Source organism: Suricata suricatta, unplaced genomic scaffold, assembly GCF_006229205.1.
Source record: "Suricata suricatta isolate VVHF042 unplaced genomic scaffold, meerkat_22Aug2017_6uvM2_HiC HiC_scaffold_1360, whole genome shotgun sequence".
NCBI lineage: Eukaryota > Metazoa > Chordata > Mammalia > Carnivora > Herpestidae > Suricata > Suricata suricatta.
In genome coordinates, this window is record NW_021857777.1 from 1 (window position 1) to 1,962 (window position 1,962).

Below are 1,962 nucleotides of genomic sequence, written 5' to 3' on the forward strand. Positions count from 1 at the left end.
AGGCCTGGGAGCCACCGCGACCTTCACAGGCACCCTCACCGTCCACAACCAAAACCTGCTTTTGCGCTTTGAGAATGGTGTCCTCACCTTTGCCACGCCCCCGCCGCCAGCCTGGGAGCCTGCGGTCGCGCCTGTCCCTCAGCCTGCGGGTCTGATGGCTCCGCAAGCGGGGTTCCCGCACGCAGCGCAGCCCAGCGACTGCCCCGAGCTGCCGCCCGACCTCCTGCTGGCAGAGCCCGCTGAACCTGCGCCCGCCCCGGCGCATGAGGAGGAGGCAGAGAGCCTGGCCTCAGCCAAGAGCCCCCCCAGGCCGCTGGGCCCAGGCCCAGGGGTGGTGCTGTACCTGTGTCCCGAGGCCCAGTGCGGACAAACCTTTGCCAAGAAGCACCAGCTGAAGGTGCACCTGCTGACTCACAGCAGCAGCCAGGGCCAGCGGCCCTTCAAGTGCCCGCTGGGCGGCTGCGGCTGGACTTTCACCACCTCCTACAAGCTCAAGAGGCACCTGCAGTCACACGACAAACTTCGGCCCTTTGGCTGCTCTGCGGAGGGCTGTGGCAAGAGCTTCACCACAGTGTATAACCTCAAGGCACACATGAAGGGCCATGAGCAGGAGAACTCATTCAAGTGTGAGGTGTGCGAGGAGAGCTTCCCTACGCAAGCCAAACTCAGCGCCCACCAACGCAGCCATTTCGAGCCCGAGAGGCCCTACCAGTGCGCGTTTTCTGGCTGCAAGAAGACATTTATCACAGTGAGTGCCCTGTTTTCCCATAACCGTGCCCACTTCAGGGAACAGGAACTCTTCTCCTGCTCTTTTCCTGGCTGCAGCAAACAGTACGACAAGGCTTGTCGCCTGAAAATTCACCTGCGGAGCCACACCGGTGAGAGACCTTTCCTTTGTGACTTTGACGGCTGTGGCTGGAACTTCACCAGCATGTCCAAACTCTTAAGGCACAAAAGGAAGCACGATGATGACCGGAGGTTCATGTGTCCTGTGGAAGGCTGTGGCAAATCTTTCACGAGGGCCGAGCACCTGAAAGGTCACAGCATAACCCACCTGGGCACAAAGCCTTTTGTGTGCCCTGTGGAAGGCTGCTGTGCCAGGTTCTCTGCTCGCAGTAGTCTCTACATTCACTCCAAGAAACACTTGCAAGACGTGGACACTTGGAAAAGCCGTTGCCCCGTCTCTACTTGTAATAAACTTTTCACATCCAAGCACAGCATGAAGACCCACATGGCCAAAAGGCACAACCTCCGCCAGGATCTCTTAGCTCAGCTAGAAGCTGCAAATTCTCTTACGCCCAGCAGTGAACTTACCAGCCAGGGACAGAGTGATCTCAGTGAGGCAGAGCTAGTGTCTTTACTCTCTGATGTGCCTGGCAGTAGTTCTGCTGCAGTGCTGGACACAGCACTGGTGAACTCTGGAATCTTGACTATTGATGTGGCTTCTGTGAGTTCAACTCTGGCAGGGAACCTCCCTGCTATTAATAATAATTCCTTAGGGCAGGCTGTGGACCCTCGGGCCTTGATGGCCACCAGTGACCTTCCTCAAAGTCTGGACACCTCTCTCTTTTTTGGAACGACAGCCTCTGGTTTTCAGCAGAGTCCCTTAGGTATGGATGGTGCCTCAAGTCTAAGTGTGGAGCCATTGGCATCTCTGGGCCCTTTGGCTGTGAAAAACTCGAGTCAAGAACCCCAAGCTTTGACCCCCAGCAGTAAGCTAACAGTGGACACGGATGCTCTGACTCCTTCCAGCACCCTTTGTGAAAACAGTGTCTCAGAACTCCTGACGCCAACCAAAGCAGAATGGAATGCACATCATGACTCTGACTTCTTTGGACAGGAGGAAGAAACCCAGTTTGGATTCTCCAATACAGCAGGAAACCATGGTTCTCAGAAAGAAACAGATCTTATCACAGTGGCTGGCGGCTCATTTTTGGTATGAACCAACTGTTAATTCCTTGC

At 55.8% G+C, this 1,962-nt stretch overlaps 1 protein-coding gene across 1 annotated transcript; it reads left to right on the plus strand.

Moving 5' to 3' along the window:
* Positions 1–7: 7 nt before the first annotated feature.
* Positions 8–1,955, plus strand: LOC115284639 (zinc finger X-linked protein ZXDB; the record flags this gene model as incomplete). Its single annotated transcript, XM_029931171.1, has 1 exon — positions 8–1,955. A coding segment is annotated over one exon (1,935 nt), but the record flags the coding sequence as incomplete, so codon positions are not given.
* Between the last annotated feature and the right edge of the window lie 7 nt (positions 1,956–1,962).